The sequence below is a fragment of the Danio rerio genome, chromosome 7 (assembly GCF_052040795.2).
Source record: "Danio rerio strain M-AB ecotype USA chromosome 7, GRCz13ab, whole genome shotgun sequence".
Lineage (NCBI taxonomy): Eukaryota > Metazoa > Chordata > Actinopteri > Cypriniformes > Danionidae > Danio > Danio rerio.
In genome coordinates this window covers 26031522-26056003 of record NC_141027.1, presented here as the reverse complement: position 1 = coordinate 26056003, position 24482 = coordinate 26031522, and the positions used below count along the sequence as shown (strand labels likewise).

General features: G+C 35.6%; 1 protein-coding gene across 2 annotated transcripts in view; it reads right to left on the bottom strand.

Moving 5' to 3' along the window:
- The window catches only part of arrb2b (arrestin, beta 2b), an 82036-nt gene that overhangs the window by 15003 nt on the left and 42551 nt on the right, over positions 1-24482 (bottom strand). Inside the window, exons 2-10 of one of the 2 annotated variants that reach the window (XR_015494643.1) lie at positions 17372-17402; positions 16760-16820; positions 11708-11752; positions 11393-11589; positions 6388-6447; positions 6005-6072; positions 4647-4782; positions 2198-2282; positions 300-1016 (exon numbers count right to left, since the gene is read on the bottom strand). Coding sequence is in view for 1 of the 2 variants with exons in the window: in NM_201124.1 (NP_957418.1) it covers positions 944-1016; positions 2198-2282; positions 4647-4782; positions 6005-6072; positions 6388-6447; positions 11393-11589; positions 11708-11752; positions 16760-16820; positions 17372-17402 (756 nt within the window). In the remaining variant the exon portion in view is untranslated. 2 annotated transcript variants of the gene reach the window in all.

Genomic DNA, 24482 nt, shown 5'->3' with positions numbered 1-24482 from the left:
GACTGGCCGCATGCTTCTGGCTGCGTGTGCGTGCTGCACACACACATTCGCGCTTTTAAGAGCAACGCGTGCACAGCTGGAAAGGTGGCGGTATATGATGCATATAATCGTTTATCTTGATTAATGCTTTTTTATAATCGTTTGAAATCGAAATCGGATTTTCGATTAATTGTACAGCCCTATATAATAGTGGAGCATTTTTATGCCTTTTTCTACCTCAATACTTATCCTCTCTCGCGCCCCCCTTGTGAACTCTGGCGCCCCCCTTAGGGGGGCGCGGACCCCAGGTTGGGAACCACTGCTCTACAGTGACCCTCAAACACTGTTGCTGTTTCCGAGCCTCAGAAGAGTTAGATTTGACTTGACAATATGTCAAAAAATGCTGCTGTCTGTGCTGTGAAAGCAAAATTTCTTTGAATGCACTTAAAATAAGTCCTATTTAGATGGTAAACCAGTGCCACTGCATCCCTGTTTTCAAGTGTTGATTAAGCCTCTAAAATGTAATAATGGTAACCTGCGTTTGAGTTCTGACATGTGCTGTAAGTTAAAGAACAATTACAGCCTACTAGGCAATCGACCAATCGGAGAACAGTTGGCTCTCAGAAAGTTTAGAGAGGATTATTCAGACACAGTCCAATTTTTGATCTTGGATGGATGCAAACCGGTTTTAGGCTCTAAAACAAAACGACACTGAGGTAATAAAATAATTGATTAGATTTACTCCATTTTTTAAGGTAAGAGGTTGCAAACGATTGCAACCACTTACCTCAAAAAAAAAATTCCAATGAATCATTTTTTCAGAGATATAAACCTTTAAAAAGAATAAATGGGGCATTTTAAACAGAACAGGAGAGTGGAGATGATGATGTGGAAAAGGTTGTTGAGAAAAGAAGATGATCACTGAATATTGGGGATGTGAAAAGAGGGACAGAGAGCTACTCACTCGGCTTCTACCTGAGCCACAGGACATTTGTACTGAGCGGTGCTGAATAAACAGATATCGGCATACTGTCGCACTGTGGGGAGAGAGCAGGGAAACACAGCGGGGGTTACCAGGGCCGGGAGGGAGCGTACAGGAAACCAAACACACACAATTGCTGACTGAACACTTGAGCATGAGCGGAACCGAAGCGCAAACTTCAGAAAAGATCAACAGAAGACGAGAAATGACAGATAGAAACATACATAGAGGATAGTCAACATGAAATTAAATATAGAATTATTTATATGTATTTTTTGTTCTAATGTTCTTTTTCCCCATAAGGATTCACTGAATTCATCAATTATGTATAGGTATTTATAAATTTAAAGCAAACAACCTACTTTAAATAAACACTGACAATCAAATCTTGAACAAAGGGTCACAGTGAGAAAAATCTTTCACAGTATTTAAAAAAATGAATGCATTTTCACATAGAATTAAGGCAGACTCTTATTGATGCATAAATCTAAAAATAGACACCACTGTTTAACTGGTCAGTAAGATTTATTTTTGCCTTACATACGTTACAGTCCTAAACACACAGACAGACAGACAGTGCAAACCACTGAGATACTGTGTAACCCGGAATATATTCATATATTATAATTTTGTATATTTTCTACACTCTCCACCAAACATCCCAATCGATGTAAAATTATGATTTTTCTCCCCAAATAATCTTCTTGTGAAATTATATTCTTATTGCAATCAATATTGCAGAAAAACAAACTAATCACAATGTCAGTTTTTTTCCGATATCATGCAGCCCTAATATAGATAACTCAATATATCACATTAAATATGGAAATTTGTTTGTGATGCCCCATTTCATGTTGACCTTTGAGACATAACTATAACCAGAGCACAGAAAAAGCAGCGTTTCAGTGCAAACACACCTGTGAGCTACGAAGATATTTTTAAATTCTGTCACAGATGAATTATGAAACACTGAAAATTCCTTCTCAAGTAAACAACATATATCTGCTGTAAACATCTGTGAGTGCGTGAGACACAAATGCAGGACAAAAGCAACAGGAAAGGAAAAAGGGGAAGAGGAAAGCTAAAGGATTCAAGCTTGCTGAGGTTAACAATTCTAAAGGCAACTTTAAAACATAATAACAAACATGTAAAACACAAAAGCTATGGTTTTTACTTACAGCAATGTAACATTTACTCTAAATACATGCAACATCAATTATTAAATGCTCTCCTTACCTGAGATTTTAACTCGTTTAACTGTTTTGGTGGAGTTGTTGGTGACATGGACATTGACGCTGATAGGTTCACCATGGTAGTAGAGCTGAAAAAGAGGAATTCAATGCTTAAGACAAAACACTGGATAGGATAAAACACGGTATTAATTACTGCTATTCAATGTATTTAGCATGAACAATGAACAATCTTTGTAGTATTTATTTATCTGTGACTATGTTTACAGGGAAATCATTAATCAAATTATTTGCCTTAATCTGAATAAGACAATAATAAAATTAAGGTGTTTCATGAGTTGCTTTTTGAATTTTCCTTTTATGATCCCATTTACATGTTATAGCACATAATTTGATTGCTCGTTGCGTGACCACGCTTCCCATTTCCTCCAAGTTTCATGAGAGTATTGGATGAGAGTATGAACTGCTGGAAGAGTGTTGTTTTAATGGAATTTGATACCGCACACCGCATGCATGGTTTCCGCTACATTCATTCTTCCACAGTGGGGTGCCACGGCAAAATTGATCCCGCCACGGCTACATTACAGCTTATTATTCCAAACATTCAGGCCTGTTTTTTTTTATATCGGGAGATAATCACACCAAAACCTATTAAAAGGTAAGTAAATTATAACAGCGCAAACTTTTCTGTAACCATAGTAGTGCTGTGCGTCATTTGTTTAACCCTTTAAGGATACGTGCTGACTGACTGACTGGTTGACTGACAGGTGCGTGATGCGTGAGGCCAGCAAACATGACATATAGCCGTTTCACTTAACTTCAGGGTGCAATAATACCGCTCAGTAGGTCTATTGTAGACATTCATAAATATTCCTAGCAGATCTAATAAATATTGGAGACATATCACTACATAAACGGGCTAAATCGCACTTTAGCAGTGTTTATTTGAGAGCGCACAAGAAGATCTGCGCTTGAGCAGCGTATATTTGAGGGGGCGTGCAAGAAGTTTTGTGCACAGGCAGAGGAAATCGGCACGCAAGCAAAGAGATTTGCATGCTGTAGGCTATTACATAAATGTGATCTCGACATGTAATACTGCGCTCACGACATTTGTCATTGAAATAACGCTACAGGTAGTTGGTAGATCGGTATAAAAAAGGACTGTCGCAACAGCTGGAAAAAAAATCCTAGAGAAAACACTGGTATGGGAAAAAAACTTCTGCATTTCGCGATGTAGGTGTTTGTGGTCCTTCACTGACTTGGTAGATGCAGAGAATGCTGTCAAACAGCTGTGTGTGTATAAACTATACTGTCACAAAATGCTGCGAAAATCTTACATGACGGTAAGAGTTTGATTGTGGTGTTAAACATGTCTGCAATGAACTTTAATAATGCAACTAAAGTCAGCAAACTTCACACTCGATTATGAACTTAATCTGATAAAATTAATAAAAAGCAATGTTTACATGGTAGACTCTTAATCAGAGTATTGTCTTAATCCTATTAAAATCAGACTATTGGTGTATATGTAAACATACTCAGTGTAATTTTAGTTAATTAAAACAAAGTCGTTAACTCATCACAGTGCATTAATGTTAACAGCTTTGTATTTTATTAATGCATTTGTAAATGTTGAGCTGTGATTAATAAATGATGCACACGTATTGTTCATTCTTAGTTCATGATAATAAATATATCAACTAACAGCATCTTATTTTAAAGTGTGAGCATTACCTCAATACAGCCACAGATTGATAACACAAAAGAATATCAACATTTTGTGTAGTACAATTTTTCTAGATTTTTTTTTAAATATGCAAATAAAGCAATTATTTAAAAAAATATATGTGCTAAAATGTATATTTTGCATCCATTTCTAGCACACTAAAACAATATGTCAAAATTATTGACTCTTAAAGTTTTTCCAGGGGGGATTTTTTGAATCTCATTTTATTACTCCATAATTCAGAAAATACTGCAAACTGGCTGACTATATTATATATAATATTTGTATATTTTTAAATCATTCTTTTAAGGAATATGTTGTATGTTGTAAAATATATGTTGCAAGTGTAATGTTGTGAGTCAAAGAATGTATAAACATATTGCTCAGTAAATAAATAGAATACAGATATGAGAAAATGATCTTATAGGGGAGTGTATTTTGTTTATTCATGTTTTCTGTGAACTAAACTTAAAAATCAAAGACATAAAGATAAGCCAAAAATCCCCCAAATTCTAAATTGGTACAAGCATAATACACTTTTTTCATAATGCAAGTATCTTTTAATATTTGAATAACTGCACTTCATTTGCATATTGCACATTTTACTTTACTTATTAATACTTTTTTATTATACACTAAGGCAATAACCTTAGATGAAAAATGAAACCAAAAGACAGCGATTCCAGTAGTAGTTGAGAAAAGTAATTGAATTATTGATAAGCCGAGGGCAGTGCATGAAGTGTGATCGTGTGTAGGTGTGTGTTCGCACCTCTTTATCTAGCGAGGCCTCGAGGTGCAGCGAGCGGTCAGACATAAGGAAGCTGCGTGTGGTCTCCACCATGGGCTGCGGTCCAGGTTTCTCTGGCGCATACTGGACCTTACGAATGACCAACCGCACAGAGTTTCTGTGAAGAAGAGCCCAGTTAGACATAACCTGATGTACTGCAATTGTAAAGACAGATGACATTCCCTTTCCATTCAACTGTTTGGAATCTATTAAAAACAAATAAATAACTATAATTATATAAATGAAGTTTGATTACGATGTAAACTTACTTAAAATATTTTACGTCAAAAAATATAACCGTGAAGGTAAAACAGTTATTTAATTATTATTATCACATGATCTTTTAAAAAAAATTCTAATATGCTGATTTAGCGAAACATAAAAATGTATGTATTATTATTATTATTATTAATGTCAAAACATTCTGAAAACTGCATCTATTTTAAATGAAAGCTTTTTTTTAATTATGTAAATTTTTTTACTGTCTCCTTTGATCAATTTAATGCACTTTTGCTGAATAAAAATTCTACTCTTTGGAAAAACAAATCCCAGGATGCTAGTGAATGCTAGTGTATTTATGATATGAGTAATGATTTGAATTGACTTATACATAACTGATAACTGATTTGTTGAATAATATTTAAAATACCATGTACCTACAGTAGACAACTATATAGTTATAAACAGTAATAGACTCGCTCATAACACACAGCTGACCATGTTGCCCAAAGTTTAGTAATATTTGGGAGTATAGTACTATACAGTAATAGACTATAAAGTATATATAGTAAGACCATATAGTAATAATAGACTATTATAATACTATAGACTAGTAATAATATTTCCAGTAATAGACTCACTCAAAACACACAACTGACCATGCTTCCCAAAGTGTAGTTACATTTAAGAATTGACCCATACAGAACTGATAACTGATTTGGTGAATAATATTTAAAATACCTATACGAGCATATAGTAATAAACTTTAGTAATATTTCTACTATTAGACTCGCTCAAAACACACAGCTGACTATGTTGCCCAAAGTATAGTAATATATATAGTAATATAGAATTAAAGAAGTATCCTATAAACTTATCCACAGGTTTTATCAGGCAAAACATTATTTGCATATATTTAAAAGTGGGATTGATGTAAATTGTATTTTTGTAATAAATATGAGGAGACGGTTTTACATTTATTTTGGCATTGTACATAGTCAGCCTTTGGGGTGAGGTGCAAAAATATATTAATAACAATTATTTTGTGTTCAAAACCTTTTTCATCATTATGGAAAAATTACAAATAAAAGAACAGAAACTCACAAGGAGCAACAATTTACCTTTTGTGAGTCTTCTCATCCACAGTTTTGGCACAGAATGCCCTGACCTCAAAGTCAACACCACATGCCTATGAGTCAAATAAAGAGATTAATGACCAATGAGACGGGAGAAAAGACATTTGGTTTATGCTTATAATGCTCTTAAAACATAACATAATTCTCAGGTGTCTTTAAAATGTAATTGTTATAATAGTTTCATCTCAAAGAAGACATTGGATTCTTTATTATACCCTGGATCTAAATGTGCCCTTTGGGTGAAAAAACAAAACACATGCCGTTTAACTTAAAATACACAATAAAGAAAGAAGTACATACTGTAGTAGTTAACAATATGATCTTTCAAGTCACAAAGTCAGTTTTTAAAAGATGTCTTGTGTCATTACCTTTCCTGTGTCCTCTGGGCCGGGCTGTAGGGTCACTGAGCAGGGAAGGTTCTGAGGAATCTGGACAAGCAAACAAGCCAAGTCACAATCAAGCAAACTCACAGGAAAATGTGTGTTAAATCTGATCAATCAATCTAAGGCTGCCTGAAAACAAGCTCTGGAGTGATTCCGTTAAAGTGAGAAAACAATCTGACTCAATGGCCCAATAAAGCAAGCGTTCTCATAATTCAGTTTGGGAAATGTGCTGCATAATAAAACTCGAGTGTCAGATTCTGCTGGTAAACACATCAGTTATCGCAGAAAACTAAAGAGCACCTCTTCATCTTTAACTGAGTAATGATTCTTCTCTGCCCGTTCCAACAATGCTGTCCCAACAAATCATCAATTATTGCTCTTAATGTACTAAATATATACAATTTATCAGTTAGAGCGGGAAAAATGGCTACATATCTAAATGTTTGTGTAAGTATGTGTGTGCGCAGTGTCAACAAATAAGCCCACGGCGCAAATTTGTCAATCCATCGGGTTTAATTACACAGAAGTGCATAAACAGGGATATCACTCTGACCGATTAGAGGAATGTTTTCCTCATATCTACATTCTGTAAAGTGTTCCTTGTATTTTGATTGACTATGGAATGTTGCACTGTGAAAGTGAAGGCAAGAAAAACTGATAAGGAAATATCCTTATACCCTACTGGTCTGAAAACACCCTTACACTTTGTGTTCTGGGGTCCGTTCTTCGTACCTCGCTTAAATGATCTAAGATTATTTGGCAGATCCCGGATCTTTTAATCTTGATAACTGATCTCTCGCTAATTTGGTTCTTCAAACAAGTTCGCGAATCAGATTAGAATGTCTGGATAAACTGATCGGAGATCGCTGCGTGTGTTGTGAAGGACATATCTATCGATCCTCGAAATCATGATCAGCAATGCAACGATTGGCTGACGGCACAGCAGCGTAATGACACCATCTGATTAATATTCAATTATCCATGTGAGCTAAATTACATCAAATTAGCAATAAACGGTTTGTTAAATATGACACACAATAACCTTCCACATTTGTTGTGAGCTGCAGGCTTTACACTTTCATGTGTCAAGTGTATTCATCATGTATTTCAATGCATATCAATGTATTTAGTTCCACATTTAGAAAATATTTTCTTTATTATAGAAGCGGTTTTTTAAATCGGTGTAAAAAATAACTGGTTGTTTACAAAAGTGTTTTCATATCGGTAAAGGCGTCTGCAACTTTTGTGAAGCATCAAATCACCGGCATATTAACTGTCAAAACCTGTTTATGACTGCTGAAATGTATTATTGCTTTTAAAAAAGTCACATATTGTGCATTTCTATTATACACAATTTGTACTAAAGCGATCTAAAAAGTTCATATCAATAAGTTTTCTCTTTGCACCAGGTGGCAGTCTTTGTACTTTCATTTCGAGGGTGCAGATTGCATACATTTTATTAATATGTATAACTTAATTCATTTTATTAATGACTATAACTTTATATATATATATTTAGTTAAAAAATATGTACCATTTTCCCAAGTGTATATAACTACTACTGTAAGAAAATATCAGAATTCAGAACATACTTTCTGTATTATCTTTGCTTGAACTGAGCCGATCTAATCCTGTTTATATGAATTGAACCTGCTCCCGATCAAGTTTGGCCTAGCAGAACTGTTGCTATGACAACAACTCTTGGATCAGCTTTGAAGAACGAAACGATCCTGGATCGCGTCAAATCGTCAATATCTAAATCCAGCTAACTGAGTAATCCACGTACTAAGAACGGACCCCTGGTAATAGACTTGCTCAAAACACACAGCTGAGCATGTAGCCCAAAGTATACTTGTGCACTAACTATATCTAACACAGCACTGCGACACATGATTAAAAGCTATCATTTGGATGTAAATAGGAGTAATTTATTCATTTTCCTTCGGCTTAGTCCTTTTATTAATCTGGGGCTACCACAGTAGAACGAACCACCAATTTATCCTGCATATGTTTTATGCAGTAGATGCCCTTCCAGTTGCAACCCATGACTGGGGAACATCTATGCACTCTCGTTCACACACATACTACGGTCAGTTTAGCCTTCCCAATTCACCTATCACGTCTTTGGACTTGTATGGGAAACCGGAGTACCCAAAGAAACCCAGGGTGTTCCCATGAACAAAGGGAGAACAAGCAAACTCTACACAAAAATGCCAGCTGACTCAGTCAAGGCTCAAACGAGTGACCTTCTTGCTGTGAGGCGATTGTGTAACCATTGCGCCACCATGATGCCCCTGTAAATAAGAGTTTTTAAATCTAAATAATTGATGATGTGGAGTTCCTTTTTTAGAAACAGTTTCAATTTCTGCAACATTGCAGCTGAACAACATCATAACTGAGACAATGATCACCTCAGGTGCTGATTATGTGCTTTATTAAGTGCTGAATGCTACGGATTTCAGTTTGGATACAACTTTACATGACACTTATTACCATATCACAAGCGCCAGAAGATGGTTTACCTCAGATTAGGGGTGTCAAAATTAATTGTTTCTTCGGTGCACCGCGATACAGACGCGGACAATTCGGTATTAGTTCAGTAATAATCATAACTGGTTATTATGTACTGACGTCATTTATCTCCTATGCGCTCTGTCGCGAGGGAGGTGAGCGCGAGTATTTACAACACTCAGCCAACTCAGGGCCGGCCCGTGGCATAGGCACCATAGGCAAATGCTAAGGGCGCTGTATATCCAGAGGGGCACCAGAAATGAGCACAGTTCAGTTAGTTTTGTTTTCGATATTCCTGACACACATTCAGTTATAGACGGCATTAACTCAAAAACCTCTTACCCTAAAAGATCTAAAGTGTGTTTCCTACAGAAAGACAAGGCTGGTTATGTTTCACAGCTGTCTCTCTCTTTTTTTCACTCGACATTACGAGCACTGCTCCGTTTAAGCCCTCGCAATATGTGTTTAGCCAGGAGAGGTCGTGCTGAGAGGAGCTCTCAGTAAGGGACCGTCGGAAAAGTGCTTTTTTTTTCCGTTTTTCTGCTCCGCTCAGCGCAAGCTCTCCCTGTTGCAAGGGCTTAAGTGTGTGTGTGTGTGTGTGTTTGTTTATTTATTCGTTTGGTGCTGTCTATGTTTGTGTATGTGTTTGAATGAGAGACAGTGTGGTGCTGTGTGTCTGTGTTTATACAGACAGCTTGTTATAGCCTCCCCCCTAAAATATAACACTATGTATGTAAAGCATCGTCAATGCACCGTGATGCACAGAGATATCGAATTGAACCTAATCGAAGGCATGATAATCGTAAATGAACCGAACCGTGAGACCAGTATAGGTTCACACCTCTACCTCAGATGTTGGAAATCAAATAACTAGCAAATATATAGTTTGTTTTTTGAGAACTATGAGTTTGTGCAAACTCAAGTCAATCAGCATGTACTTAAAATAATTTTATGAAGTTTGATACTTATTAATTAGATAATAAACTTGTTCGCTTGGTAGGGAGTGAAGTGCACTATTCTGCGCTTCTCAACAGCTGGTATTTAAATGTTTCTGTCGTGTCACGTTTGGTGTGGACTAGTCGTGCGGCATGGGGCATGATTTAATGGATGAATGCGAGTGCGGGCGGTAATAAAATCATCTACAATTGAAGTTAGAATTATTAGCCCACTTTGAATTTTTTCTTCTTTATTTTTTATATTTCCCAAATGGTGTTTAATAGAGCAAAGAAATTTTCACAGTATGTCTGATTCTGTTTTTTCTTCTGGAGAAAGTCTTATTTGTTTTAATACGGCTAGAATAAAAGCAGTTTTTAATTTTTTAAAAACCATTTTAAGGTCAAAATTATTAGCCTCTTTAAGCTTTTATTTTTTTCAGAACAATCCATCATTAAACAATGACTTGCCTAATTACCCTATCCTGCCTAGTTAACCTAATTAATCTAGTTAAATGTCACTTTAAGCTGTATAGACGTTTCTTGAAAAATATCTAGTAAAATATTATTTACTGTCTTCATGGCAAAGATAAAATAAATCAGTTATTAGAAATTAGCTACTAAAACTATTTTGTTTAGAAATGTGTTGACATTTTTTTTCTCTGTTAAACATAAATTAGGGGAAAAAATAAAAAAGGGGGCTAAGAATTAAAGGGGGGGGGGGTTGGGGGGGGGGGGTAATAATTCTTGACTTCAACTGTATGTACGAGTAGCGGGAGAACACAAATATTTGTGGGACTCCCCCAAAATGGAAATATTTAAAAAAGAATTCACTAATATACAAATAATAAATACCCTTGCTATTAATGTACTGCACAAAAAAATAAGAGAGACTCAAATTAAAATAATATTAATTGACAGGCGCAAGGTCGGAAGCTAATTTCTCACAAAGTTCATGCGCGAAACTATAGGCTATTCGGACTGTATTTCTATTAGAAATGTCCTGATAAGGTTTTTTTTGCCTTCGAGTCATTTGATTTTGAGTATCTACCGATAACGAATCCTGATCCGATGCTTCTATAACACATAAAAATAAATTAAAAAGAGCGAAGAAACAGATCCAGGATGTTCCTCATGTTTTATTTAATTCACTTTATTTATATATATATATATATATATATATATATATATATATATATATATATATATATATATATATATATATATATATATTCATATATATATATATATATAGATAGATATATATATATATATATATAGTGGGAACAGGACTCGTGCAGATCTCGTGCAGACAGCCACATTGACTGTCGCTGAAATCTGGTTGTATCAGATGTTGTTAGGACACATTGTAGGGCATGCATCGGTGCAACACGATATTAGAAATAAATTATGAATCTTTCTAGAGTGCCTGTGTTTGTGCATGCCCTAAAATGGAGTGTACTATGAAAGGCTGTGCAGTGGACTGTGTGCACATGTGCTAACCTAACTGAAGTACACTTTGAGTAAATGAGTAAATGAAGGGTCACCGTGAAGTTGAAGGGATATGCGTTCTGGCCAAGCTTCTTCAGCAGTCTCTCCTGCAGGCGACTGAGTGGTTTGCGCTCGTCGGGCAGAGGAGGATACGCCTGGAAGCTGGAGATGAACAGATCCTTTCTGAAAGACAGGCCCAGCACATCCAGATCTTCGCGGCCATATCGGAAGGCACACGTCAGTGTCACGAACACTGGTAAAAAGACAGCAATGGGAGAGATAAATATTTAGGGCCATGGTTTAGATGACTTCATTTTAAAGATTTCGTACTTTACAGGCACTACAATAAAAGTGGAGAAACAGTATGTTACCTTTTCGGTCTTTAAGGTATTCTGGATCAATCAGGAGCACCCCATCTTAAAGCAAAAAAAAAAAAAGTGAGCGAATAAAAAAAAGACAGAAAAATACATGGTTCCCACTCACTTCCCTCCCCGTCTTTTCCCTGATGTTCAATGTCTAAAAAGCTGAATTCATTGCAAAATGAAGCAACTGGCACAGTATTAAGGGAAGCTTGTGATTTTTTTTATTGTCGTAGATTAATTGCACTGTTCAAATTCCCTCTGCGCTATCTGCACTCTTTTATATTAAATAACATTATATTTGCTTACAGATAGTGCTCATCGGGTGTGCGATACCTCGAGTTGTCATAGACAAGGCACAGCAGTGTGTGACTCGCTTTAGATGCGTCATGTGACATTATTTGCAAAGCAAATTCAGCCTAAGCCTATTCGAACAAGGCTACGTTTGTTAAGTCAAACACAAAAATTTACATTTTTAACATGATTTTTCGAATGTTGTTGAAGAGATTTTAACAGCTGATTGTCTTTATCATTTAGATGAGTCAAGTAGGCTTTATATGAGTCAGGTAGGCTTTATATGAGTCAGGTAGGCTTTATATGGTTAAGAGGTAAATCTTTTTAAAAGAGTTGTTCCCTTAATATAAATGACGAAGACTAATGGTTCTTGAGGTCAAAAAAAGTCATAAAGAACTAAGATTTGTAAATTTGTGTTTATTTACACTGCAGAACAACACAGAAATGCTGCAAATATTGTTGTAAGTTTCTAGAATTTGCTGCCAAATCAGTCATTTTGTGATGATAAGATTTTTTTTTATAAAAAGAAGGTAACATTTTAAAATGAAAAACAGAATAGCCTGATATTTCATGACTTGGACAAAAACTTAATATAAAAATGTTTGACTTTCAATGTCCAAAAAAGAACCTGATTTTCAATGACATTTCAGAAAATCCATGACCGCCCTGGAGAAAACCTGCAGGAATTCCTAGCATATAATACTTAAAAAAAATGAATTTAAAAATATTCATTTAGTATGTGATTAAATAAATGAATACTTTGTCAAAAACTAAAAATAATTGTTATGCAATAAATACAAACAGCTAACTTATTTTGTAGTTTTTAACTCATGAATCAAATCAATATAATTACATAAAGACTTTAAATGAGCACATTGGGTTTGAGTAGCTTCAAATGACCTCAACTGCAAAATGGATTTCCGTGCAAGTGATAGGCCTGTGTTCAATGATTTGCCAATAAAGCAAACATTATACTGACCTCTAAAGCCACTTTTAGGAAAGTCAATTTAATGATTTACTCATTTTCCACAATAAGGTTTTACAACATTTTTGTTTGGGGGAGGAATGCAATTATTTTTAGCATGCACATGCATGAAAGATGCAACCATTTTTTGTAATTAATCAGCATATCAAGTCATTCATTGTAAAGGATAGCTTGCCCAAAAATACATTTATTCACTATTAATTCACTCTTCAGTTATTTCAAAGTTTTATGAGTTTCTTTTCTGTTGAACACGGGTAGCCTTTGAGATCCACAGAAATATAAAACAATTCAAATTCTATGAATGTCAAAGTTTCAAGCATTTTGCAATTATATTTGTTTGTGCTCAACAGTAAAAAGAAACTCTAATAGGTTTAGAAAAAGATAAACAAAATTAGGTGAATATCTCTTTCTACTAAAGCAGTAAAAAAATTTAACAAAACAAAGTAAAACTGTACATATTCAAAATTTTGGGTCAGTTATTATTTTTTTATTCATACTTTTTTTAACAAAGAAGCAATAAAACTGATTAAAAGTGACAGTAAAATAATTAAAAATGTCACAAAATACATTTAAAAACAACATGGTTATTAAACTTTTGATATGATTAAAAAAAAAATTCAACAATTTTGAAATCAAATATTATTTTTCCACAAAAACATTGAGCTAGGCCTTTCAAAACATATTTTTTGTTGTTCGATAATGTGCACAAAAACATAAACGAAAAAAACGATAGTATTGTCATTTAAGACAATTTTATGCCACTCATACAATCCTAGAATGACAAAACAATATCATTACAACGCAAGTACACTCTTTTAAAGAAAACATATTTTATTATTAAGAATATTTCATTTAAATATAGTCATTTTAACAATTTCATTAGTCATTGGAATCGGAATGTGAAAATACATATCATTCATTCATTTTCTTTTCAGCTTCCCTTTATTAATCTGGGGTCGCCACAGAGAAATGAACTGCCAACTTATCCAGCACATGTTTTATACAGTGAATGCCCTTCCAGCTGCAACCCATCTCTGGGAAACATCCACACACACTCATTCATTACGGACATTTTAGCCTACCCAATTCACCTGTACCACGTCTTTGGACTGTGGGGTAAACCAGAGCGAAAATACATATCCTAAACAAATAATAATAAATGTTAAGAAAAAGTGCAAGGTAAAAAGTAACAAAGGCTGCGATATCTACTGCCAGATCTATTTTCAGTTGTCAGGCATCCACATGAAAACATACAGTAATTTATAATAAATACTATAATGTTTTTAACCACACTGATGCTGACACCTCCAATAGAGATAGAGATGTTGCGCAATTAGCTAAAATGTTGCTAGAATTGGTTTTTCTGTACGAGGGATATATATCACATCACCAAAAATCGCATCATGTCCATGTGTTGTGCGATAAGTCAATATTGATTGTTGTGACAGGTCTACATTGAGCACTCCAACATGTTCAATATTGATAATGAGAAAATATTTTTAACTCTACTAATATTTCACAGTATTAGTTTTACTCAATTTGAAATCTTTTGAATGATTGGCATAATGTAGGCCTTAGTCTTCACCCTGCACAGAGGTTTAGAAAGATACTCCAGGAGATTATAAAGTCACAAAGGCTATTAGTTAGGCATTTGAAGAGTTATCTTGTATAAGATTTCCATTACAATATGCAATACTACTGACAGAGCTAATCCCCCTGCAAAAACATAATGAGTGAAACATCTACAGTATATCTTCTAGACTGACGTCTCCTGTGACCGGCTGCCACGCAACAGACCGAGAGACATTCAGTCAACAGGGAGGAAATGAACAGCAGAAACCAGAAATCTCAGTCAGATCATAATTACTACAGTATTATAGCATGTAAGCAGAAATCTTAACAGGAATAGTTCACCCCCCCCCCCCCCCCCCCCCCCCAAAAAAAAATACTTACCCGCTAATTAACCCAAACCAAAGTTCCATTAAATCAACTTTAAAGGGTCACGAAACACCAAAACACATTTTCAAAGATGTTGACTGTCATGTATATATCCCACGCTGCTAAAAACACTATTAGGACACATACATTTCGGGGGAAAAAAGTGAGTATTGGTTGTTTTTGCTTTAATTCGAGCAAATTTGTTCTTCTGGTTTGAAAATAAACTTTGAAACTACATCATGGCGATTAGATCCTTGTGTGAATTTCATCGTGTAGACTAGATGTCTGTACCGGCGGGTACAATGTGATGTCTTTGAGCTTTCAGCATTAATTCACGAGAATGACTTGATTCGAACACACTCAGCACACTCTATCGTATATGAGGTGGAACTTTATTAATATGCATGATAGCTTCGAAAACTGTTTTTACGTGTTACAGGGTTCAGACAGCAGAGAGACGCCACGTTGTGTTGCTAACCATAATTAAAACAAGTAAAAGAAAAATAATTGTTTGAAGACATGGGTCGTCAGTGTTGCGTTTATAAATGTGCTGCAACAAAGGTTTTGTTTTCAGTTCCCTGCTATGAGAGCACAGCTGGACTCACGTGTGGATTACAGTGGTCTGCTAACATGCAAAAAATACACTTGTAAGGAACATTTTTTACCTGAGAGGTTTTCACATCTGGAAACTGTGAAATCCAGATTCACCACTCGTCTTCTTTTTTATTTTTTAAAATGATGCAGTTCCAGTTGTTGTTGATTGTCCCGTCTCCACAGATTTGGTAAGTGTGTGATCAGTGTTCTTTGTTTATGTTTATTCAGATGGCAAAGTTAATATCGTCAGCAGTACTCCTGCAGTTTTTAAAGCCATACCTTAGTCAAAATAATTTAGGTACTAAGTTTACAGTACGTTAACATCACTACAATATTATGGACTGAAAGTTGCACTGTAAGTGCTGCTCTTCGAATGTGAACACCTTAATCAAACTATAACCGTTGTGTAGGATTTTCGCCGGATTTTGTGACAGGATACACACACAGCTTTCTGACACTAACTACCGAAAAATACAAGTTACAGAGAAATGCAGAATTTTTTTTCTCTCATACGGCTTGCGGTATCAAACATTCCATTAAAATTAAACTCTTCCAGCAGTTCCTTACATCCAATATCTCGTTTGTCATAGGGGGCATGCATGAAATGTTCCTGAATTAATTGAAAGTGCTAAAGTGCAGTTAATGTTGACAAATGAAGAATTTGGCAAATAATTCAATTACTGATGCCCATGAAAACATAGTCAGTGTCTTTCTCCCCTCCGTTTGTGTGTGGTTTTGCTTCTGTGAAAATCAGCGCATATTCAAACTGAAACTTCTATTTTTATGCAAACCCTTCCCTCTTTCGCTGCGGGACACTCGCACCGATTCATGGGCCTTTGAGACTTTGAACCCTCTTGAGGGTTTTATTGTGCCTGGAAAAGTTTTGACATGCCCTGTTATTTGTGCTTTTTTTTTTTTTTTTTACAGTAGACAATCGATAACTAATAATGCTTAAAGGGGGCTAATAATATTGACCTTAAACCTGCATTTATTCTAGCAAAAATAAAGCAAATAAGACTTTCTACATAAGAAAAAATATTATAGTAAATACTGTGAAAATTCCTTGTATTTCAATAATTGAAATATTTGTTAAACAAATTCACATGAGGGCTAATAATTTTGACTTTACTTGTATATCCATCAAAACCAGTTCCAATTCTCCAACAAGAACTAAAATGATGTTACCAGAGCATAAAAGGAGGTCGACTGGTTCAACCAAAAAACCGGCAGGTTGTTTTGATCATCTGACTCACCTACAGGGTCCACGTGATCTAGATGATCCACAAAGTCCCTCTTCCCCAAGTATACCGTGAGCTAGAAAGAGAAAAATCAGAGACGTGTTTGGGAAAAGAAAACAAGTTTAAACTTGCTACACAAAAACCCAAGAGATAACACACAAAGCATGCGGCGGCACCACCACAGAGAAACTCGCACGCACAACCTATTTAACAAACAGCCCGAAGGCATGACAATCTGACCCCGAGATGATCGACTCCCTTCCTGAAGACAATCCTTCTGGATGACGGGATGTCCAAACACACATCTTCCACATGCACAGAGCACTCCATTACAGACAGGCAAAGAAATGAGATGAGGGATAACAGCCCAAACGCACGCAGAGAGAAAGAGATTATAGAGAAAATAATGCTGTGATAACTGATAAAGGTGGAACGAGAAAAAGGTGTAAAGGAAAAAGGAATTAAGAAATCCTTCAGAGCACCTTAAACAAGTGAACAGAGAGAAGCGGCAAGAGAGATGGATAGAAAATGAGGGAGAAGTGAGAGACGGAGTGAGGAAAGATAAAGGTCCAGAGAGACAGTTAAGATCCCACCCTCACCCATGTGAAGCCCCTTAGGGAATCTTACCTTGCAGTTGGGGCTGGACTTCTTGAAGACTCTGTAATGAGAAAAAAGAGAGAACAAAAGGGCCATGTTAGAAATGGTTTCTTCAAGACATCTCTGCAGATGATTTTCATGTTGCTAAAATTTAAAAGCAATGTAATCAAATCAGAGTAAACTAGAAAGACTTTGTATTTAAAACTAAGGCTAGTTCATAATGTTCTTGAACGTGGAGTCCAATAGACTATGAATTTTTTTCTTTCATTCACAGTGACAAAGTGACACCCTGAAATAAGGCAATAGGATAGGCCATTTTCAAAAAAAAGAAGAAAAAAAAAAGAAAAGAAAATAAATAAACAAATAAATTGTATATTTGAAAGTAAAAATCTGAATAATTTAATGTAAAACTATTTTTCTCTATATTGTGCCGCATTTCCATCAGGATAATATATACAACAGTTCTGTCTGGTTCTCGAATCTGATTGGCTGGTAGCTGTGCGATATTCTGCAGTATCAGAACTCGTACAGCCTCATCGTTCAGTATTACTCCGCTCACATAGAGTGACAGAAAATCAATACACTAAAGATTGCATTTATGCATTTTATTTATAAGGATAGTGCCTATTTTAAATATCTATCATTTTGGAGATACGGCAGAGCATAGACTATTGACGTTGTCCATCCACAAGATGGCGACAGAGACCGCATAATAAGCCCTTGAAGGAGAAAAGATCGGCGTGATCAAAACATTATAAAATTAGTGAGTGACATTCTAAGTCGATCTCTTTTTTGTATGTTGTAGTTCTGTATTTATATCATAGTAATTGTAGTGTATTGAGTGTGAGATGGGACTTGCATGTCAGGAATGCATGTATTTTGTGTTGGCCACTCTTTGTACAACTATGAGTTACTTTTTTGTTTGCAATCAGTTTGTTTGTAATGGCTCTCCTGTTTTGTTATTGCAGACTGGTTCAGTAAACTGAAAGAAGAAATGCCCACGTGTTTAGTGTTTTTCCTTATGACAAACAGTACGGTAATCTAGAGGTGTTTGTGCTGCTTTTGGCTTTTTCAGGGTTAATTATTGTGAAATCCTGATTGCAACAGAGAAATACTGGGAAATCTCTGTAGACTGATGGCATTTTATGCCGTTCAGCCTTATAATCTTAAAATGAAAACAAAATCACCCGTTTTGCCATCACTTTAGACATTATGCTAGAGAATCTTTCAAATAATAGCTCTAAAGTGACGTTGGTGAAGTAGCAACAGCTTCTGCCATTCAGATGTCACCTGCAGATGTGAACGAATGGTGAAAGAAAGAAGTTCCTATTATAAAAGGGTTTTTAGACTCTCTGTGTAAGATTTTCTTTTTTACATTCACGATTATGTCGTCAAACTGTTGTATAAATGCAATATCACACTCGTAGCAGTGCGATGTGGCTGTATATCGTCAAGGGTGGGAAACTGATGCGCTCGGCCAGCACCCTCATGCCAATGCACACCACCCACCAGCCATAATCGCATTGCTCCCCGTGTGATATTGCTTGTATATATATATATATATATATATATATATATATATATATATATATATATATATATATATATATATATATATATATAATTAATGCTTTCTTTATTATAATTCGGTCATTTCCTCTTATCTTTTGATGTACAATCAACATTAACGTCAAAGACGTAAATTTAAGATTGAAAGATTATGCATGGATCTAATATAATGGCACACACCACAAAACAGCTGAGACCGGTACTAAAGTTTTTTTTAAATAATCTGTTGTTATTTTTTATTATGCATTAGTGCAGAATCACTCACTCAGAAAACTATTAGATCTCACAGATGTGTAGTTCATAAAATTATTTACATCTAAAATGTAATCTAAATTACAGCGTTTTTTTCCTTCTAGAAAATGTGTATTCAATTAATACATGAAAGGATAAAACATTTATGCCAGTAAGAAATGTATTTTTGTAAGTAACAGCCAGATCACCTGCTATTTGCAGGTGTGGTAAAAAGTTCACATTTGTTTCCCGCATCCATCTACAGGGTATTCGATAGCTTAGAAACCCAGGAAATATGGAAACCAGTGACCACCTGTGGTTAACCAATGTAATTACTCAAATATTATCGGTAGGTCCATGGACAAACACAAAAAACCTCATAAGAATGAGGCTGGTTTTTCCCTGGGAATGAGAGAGACAGAAGAGATGAGGCACAGAAAGGGCAGAAGCGTGACAAAAGGAAGGAAAGAAAGAAATGATGAAAAACTGGCCAAGCAAAGAGGCTGCAAACAGAAAGCAGCTGGACAAAAGGAAGGGAAAGAGACTGAGGCGGAGACGGACAAAAGAGGAACATAAAAACAGTAAATGGGATAAACGCAGCTGCCCAGAGAAAGAGAGCATGGACAAGAGAGTTTGAAAGCTCACAAAAGAGACTGTAGGTGTCACTGACTCATATGAATGTGGGAAAATATGAAATACACAAACACAGAATGAGTGGCTAAAACACGAGAAGAGACGAGAAGAAACAGCAAATAAGTGCAATGTATGGGTTAAATAATTACTTTCATGCAAAACAAGTTTAATAAATATTGTCTCCAAAAGTGGTCCGTCCGACCAATCATGCACTTTATACAAGTTTTATAAGTCATACAACAAGCTTGAGGTGAGGAACAGATCAAATTATTGTAGAGCATGAGTCATATGGTCTGACATTTTGCTTTTTTTTTTTTTTTTTGCAATAAGCGTGACAGCCAGAGTTCTGATTCAATTTCAGTACATGGAACAGAGTGACCAGGGTATTTGCACATGTACATTTACAAACACAAAATTTGTTTGACAAACACAAACGTCATACTGGAAAAAAAAAAATGAATTTCTTTCACACAAATCCGAAAAGTTTTGTCATCCATTTAACCACTTCCATTTATTACGCTGTGGTAGTGCTGCAGAAATGTTCGTCTCGATATTCTGAAAGGTTTAACAAACTTTCACAAAAATGGCATAAAAAAAAAGATTCCCTCAAACTCTCGTATTTTTAATGCAACTGCAAATTTAGAGCCATTTCCATAAAATGCGACACATTGGTGTAATTATGTGCTTTTATAAACACTTAGAAAGAATGCCGATTAAAGGGGAAAAGGAAGAGTAAAAGCTCCCTCTCAGCATCAGCTGACAACACGCAGAGAACACCGTCAGCAGACGCCAAACCTTCAGCACAGGAAGATGGAAACAAAACACACCCCACATACAGACCGACACAAACACTGACCTCTCACAACAATACCAGTCCACTTAAAGGTTTAGTTCACCCAAAAGATTTAAATCCTGCAGTTAATTACACATCCTCATGTTGTTCCAAACCCATGAGACCTTTATTTGTCTTCAGAATACAAATGAAAGTTATTTTAGATGAAATCTGAGAGCTCCATCAATCTCCATACAGTCCAGAGTCCAGAAAAATACCCAAAACGTCCTCAAAACAGACCATGACAGAAGCCAAAACAGAAGTTCAGAGTATGAAGCACAGGAACAAACCCTTGTTTTCAACTGACATTTGTACACAGTTTGACCGAAATTATATTTTGTGCAAAAACATAGCACATTGCCAAAATTGCTCTGTACATTCACTTCAAAAATGAAACTCAACCACAATGTCCTCATTGCTTGGATGTCAGATGTTTATGCAGACATTATGTTTTGCACAAGTACTAAAAATATGTAGCACCTGACAAATTCAACCAGGAACACTTTGAGAAGATTCATGTTTCATATGGGCGTGTCTGTGATGATGTCATAAGAATGGACAATATATATTAGAGGAAACAGCCTCATCCTGCTCTGAGCGGAGTGGCGTCCCAGAGCTCCATCTGTTTCCAATGACGGAGAAATAGCAGCATGTGTTTTGTCCCTCTTTATTCCTTTCCCTTCATTTTTAGAGTCTGTCTCTCTCTAAATCTTCATCCCTCACTTCATTATGTCATCTATGCATCCCACTTCAAATCTCTTTAAACAGCCTTTTCTCCAGAGGGTCAACGGGGTTAGTTTGGCTAGCACGGTCCCGCTGATGGGAGATGCTGCAATGATGCCATTATGTGGACAAAAGCATCTTTTACTCCTCAAAAAATGACAAATATGTGCTAACACATTGCTGTTAATAACATATTTAAAATAATAATTCTATTTCATAGCGCTCAAACTGTTGCTTATTACTGGTGTGATTAGTGTTGTCTTTATTTTAATTTCTCAGTTGTTCCTGAGTGGAAAGAAAAGGAAACTAAATGAAAGGAAAGCAAAATGAAAAGAGCAAAGGCAAAGAAAGAAAAGACGAGGAAAGCAGAGAAAGAAAACTTCGAATGATGAAAAAAATAAGTAAAAAGCAAACTGCATCTGGAAATACGTACCCATAAGCAAACACAAATAGAAAGTTCATTAAAATAAATAAATAAATAAATACAATATTAAATTATTATAATAACAATTTTAATTTAAATGTTAACATCACAAATGCCCAATTATTCAATTTTATTTAAATTTGCTATAATCTAAACACAAAACTAAACTTAACAAAAAAATAATTATTATTGCCTACTTTAGTTTGATGGTTGTCAGAAATATTAAAGGTAGAATATTATATAAGGGTAGTGTACACTCTAAAAATAGAGTTGTTTGTTCAAACTACTTATTTAAAATGAGCTGAATCACTTTTTGAACAAAACAAACTAACATTTTTGAGGTGATTTTGGGACAAATTAATTGTTTTATGTTCAATCCACTTAAATTTGTGAAAACTAATAAGCTAACTTAATTTCTTCATGTTGTCTTCACACAGAGTATATGAAACCCAGCATTTGTTACAATGCATACACAGCAAAATTATTAGCCCTCCAGTAAAAATTGTATTCTTCTTTAAATACTTTCCAAATGTTTAATACATTTGCTATACTATTTTTTTCTACTGAAGGTCATCTTATTATTTAGTTTGGCTGGTATAAAAGCAGTTTCAGTATATATATATATATATATATATATATATTATTTGAACCACATTTTGTTAAATTGACTAGAGAACAAACCACTGTTGTTCATTGACTTAACTTGCCTAATGAACCTAGTTTAGCCATTAAATTACACTTTAAGCTGAACATTGGTACCCTGCAAAAAACCTAGTAAAATATTTATTTAAATAAATGACTTATTAAAAGTCCCATGAAATTAAAATAGTGTTTTAGCATCAGTATTGTTAGTTTTTAAGATATCTAGATTTTTAGATATCTAAGCTAGTGTGCTCCAAAACAGTAACAAAATTTGGGTTTAGAAGATACGTAACGCCAATTCACAGAGTGAAAGTGTCAACTCTTGTTGAGAGCGTGTCTGAAGTTGTGGTTGACATTAGGGCTGTGCAATTAATCGAAATCAATTTGCAATCACAATTTGAAACATTGCAATTAGCTAATCACAAGAGGTTGTGATTTGTAATATATATATATATGTATTATTTCATTTCCCCCACCCAGAGCAAATGCTTGATAGTAGTGATGGTTTTACTAGCCAATTGAGTAATCGGGACTTGTGGAACTGGGCTTCGGTGAATTTGCTCTTCAGTGTTTGAACTTTCAGCAGTGAAACTTAAACGACACTGAACTGAACTTCAACTCTGAAATCTGGACTTTACTAGAACTATGTTGAGATGCTTTCACACAATCTACATTGTGTACATGAACATGAATTGAATTGCTGACGCTGAATTGAATGGCTGACGCTTCCTTTGGGACTTGAAAAGTTGAGAAATTCCCAACTTCTGCAGCGAGCAATGCCATCATCCACAATTCAGTTAGGCAATGCTTGACATCACCCATTCAAAGTAAATGAAAAACATTGACACTGATGCCCCATGTGAATCTGCCGTTAAGCTTGTAGTTTGTCACTTCTGCCTAAATGGATTGATGGTTTTATTCACGTCACCTCATACTTCAGTTTTACATCAAATCTTCACCAATCAAATGTTCTCTAGTATTTGCCATGCCTAGCCCCCTTCAGGACGCTTCTCATTTGATTTTCATTTGATGCACTTGAGCTCAACCACTCTCACTGGCAAAGCTGTGAAAAAACAAAACGCTATAGGCTTTTTTTTAAACGGGAAGGAGCTACACTATGTCCCACCCTCTTTGAGTGTTTCAGTTTAGATTATGTAAACATTGAATAAAATTGCGTATATTAAAACACTTCCAGGACCTTTAAAACAGCAATGTTTAAAAATGTTTACACCAACAGTTTAGTGGTTTATTGCATCGGCATTGCACCATGGTGCTTTGAGTGACCCAAGTACGATTTCCAATGCTTTCCTGTCTGTCCTCCACTATCCTATCCCAATAAAAGGTGAAAAAACTCTAAAAATTAATTATAAAAAAATATGTTAAACAGCACTTAGCAAATATTTGCAAAAGAATTCAATTTCAAAAGAGAGCTATTAATAGAGCCTTCAACTCAAGGTATTTTCCATACTTCCTCATTTTCTCTCTCTCTAAAGATAAGAGAAACATATCTCCCTTCTCACACAGTTCAGAGCTGACAGCAATAGCATCAAGACACACACACACACACAAAATTTCACACACACACACACACGCACGCACGCACGCACGCACGCACGCACGCACGCAAGCACGCACACACATGCACGCACACACACAAAATTTCACACACACACACACACACACGCACGCACACGCACGCACACGCACGCACACACACGCACACGCACGCACACACACACACACACACACACACAAAATTTCACACACACACACGCACACACACGCACACACGCACAAAATTTCACAAGACAATCACACACAAAGAACTGGAAGTGCATCTTGCCACTACCTCTCACAGATATAAAAACTACACCAATTAGTCACACAAATTTTTTTAGTAAGCACATGCATGCAAAACGTTCAACCCACTCTTGAACATACACAAGCGCCAAACAAATGTCTGTGAAGATCATGAGGAAGATTTGTAATAAGTCCATGCCACTGATAACTCTGTGTGAGAGACAGAGATAGATGGAGACCATTGACCTCGTCCTCTTCCATCACAAACGCCAGCTCAAATCACACTC